At 29.5% G+C, this 1,945-nt stretch overlaps 1 protein-coding gene across 1 annotated transcript; it reads left to right on the plus strand.

The window, feature by feature from the left end:
- Positions 1-745: 745 nt before the first annotated feature.
- Positions 746-1,916, plus strand: LOC107003649 (adenylate isopentenyltransferase 5, chloroplastic-like). Its single transcript, XM_015201968.1, has 3 exons — positions 746-965; positions 1,118-1,372; positions 1,519-1,916. The coding sequence occupies exons 1-3, from the start codon at positions 746-748 to the stop codon at positions 1,914-1,916; spliced, it is 873 nt and encodes a 290-aa protein (XP_015057454.1).
- Positions 1,917-1,945: the final 29 nt, after the last annotated feature.

Genomic DNA, 1,945 nt, shown 5'->3' on the forward strand with positions numbered 1-1,945 from the left:
GTATGGTGCACATGTTAAGATGAATACTCGTAATTGAAATAGTTATCGATAATTGTTCACTTCGCTCATATGGAATTAGACTTAACACTTATGATGTGTTGTTGAATAGTGTAAGATTTGACGCATTATCGCTTAAATATATTCCGTCAGAAATTTTATTGAGTTCTTTGTAAAATCCTTTTGTAACTACTTGTGATCTCATAACAATATACATCTAGAAACGTCATCCTAAAATAATTTAAGCTTAATCGCCTAAATTTAAGGTGAAATACTCTAAATTTTTTAATGAACTATTCTTATTCTTAAATATATGAATTTATATATATTTAATTTGGTTTACTAATTAATAAGTCTATAAAAAATAACATTTTTACTATAAAAGTCCAGCTCTATGTGATCTCCTAACAACGTACACTAATAACTTTATTCTAAAATATATTTAATAATAATTACCAAAATTCAAGTTGACATATCTATAAACTTTTAAAAGTCATTCTTATCCTAAAATATATCAGTAATTATGAAATTGGTATGTCAATTAATAAGTCCACAAATTTTTTTTACTATAAAAGTTGTATGTAAATTTTTTTTTCTCATCCACCATCAAGAAAATTTTATACTTTAGATAGTATATTCCAAGTCAAGCAAGGTTTCTACTTACTAGTTTTATATTTACAAGATTTTAATGTCTGACTTTATGAATTCACTATTCTAAACTAATTAATTTTTTTTTTTGGTAGAAAAAATGAATACTTTCATCAACAATGAAGATTTCAACAAGAAAGAAGTGATCTTCATAATGGGGGCCACAGGAACGGGAAAATCCTGTCTCTCTGTTGACGTTGCAACCCATTTTCGAGGAGAAATAATCAACTCGGATAAAATGCAAGTTTACAAGGGACTTGAAATTGTTACAAACGAGATCACACACGCTGAGAAACAAGGTGTACGACACTATTTGTTAGGTATATATGTTTATTCTCAAGAATACTTATATCAAGTGACTACCTAGATAATTTTATAGTAGTAATTATAGATTCTAGTGAAAAATATACTTTACTATTAAAAAATTATTTCTTTCAATTTTAAGAAAGTTAATTTGATTACATTTTCTTAGGCGAAATTGAACCAGATTCAGACTTCGCAGCTGAAGATGTTTGTTTGCAAGTTGTCGTCTATATAGAAAAAATACAGAAGACTCAACGTATTCCAATTATTGTTGGAGGGTCAAATTCGTATATTAAAAACCTTGTGGAAGATCCCGTGTTCATGTTCAAATATAAGTATGATAGTTGCTTTATTTGGATTGATGTTGAGCAATCAGTCTTGAACCGTAGAGTTGACATGAGGGTTGATCAAATGGTCAAAGCAGGTAATTTTTGTATTTATTTTATGTATCAATAAAGATATACTATCATGCAGCTAGCTAAAAACTTTTCTTATATAATTTTCTACTTTTGGTTATCAAGTATATGTTCTACTAAATAAAACTCTTCTTTAAATTTGTGTCGCATGCAGGGCTAGTGTATGAGGTGCGACAGATTTTCATTCCAGATGCAGATTACACCAAAGGAATCCGACGGTCCATTGGTGTCCCTGAAATGGACAGATATTTAAGGGAAGAAACAAATATAGACGAAGATGATGAATCAAAGCAAATGATTCTTCAAGATTCAATTTCAAGTATCAAGCGTAATACTCGTATGTTAATTTGTAACCAACTTGACAAGATTCAACAATTAATAAGCGAGAAAATGTGGTCAGTGCATCATATAATTGCTACTGACGTTTTCAAAGAAGATAAAGAAGAAGATACTGACGAAGCATGGACGAATACTGTTTTGCAACCATGCCTTGATATTGTTAAGAGATTTCTCAAAAGCGATCATCACAATATTATTATTGAGTGTACATAAACTTTCATTATCGCCATCTTCTGTTTTGG

Source organism: Solanum pennellii, chromosome 11, assembly GCF_001406875.1.
Source record: "Solanum pennellii chromosome 11, SPENNV200".
Lineage (NCBI taxonomy): Eukaryota > Viridiplantae > Streptophyta > Magnoliopsida > Solanales > Solanaceae > Solanum > Solanum pennellii.

Bases quoted from the DNA above. Each gene is read 5' to 3' on its own strand.
- LOC107003649 (XM_015201968.1), top strand. From the start codon at position 746: ATGAATACTTTCATCAACAATGAAGATTTCAACAAGAAAGAAGTGATC. The intron at 966-1,117 runs GTATATATGTTT...ACATTTTCTTAG, and splicing joins TGTACGACACTATTTGTTAG to GCGAAATTGAACCAGATTCA. The intron at 1,373-1,518 runs GTAATTTTTGTA...TGTCGCATGCAG, and splicing joins TGATCAAATGGTCAAAGCAG to GGCTAGTGTATGAGGTGCGA.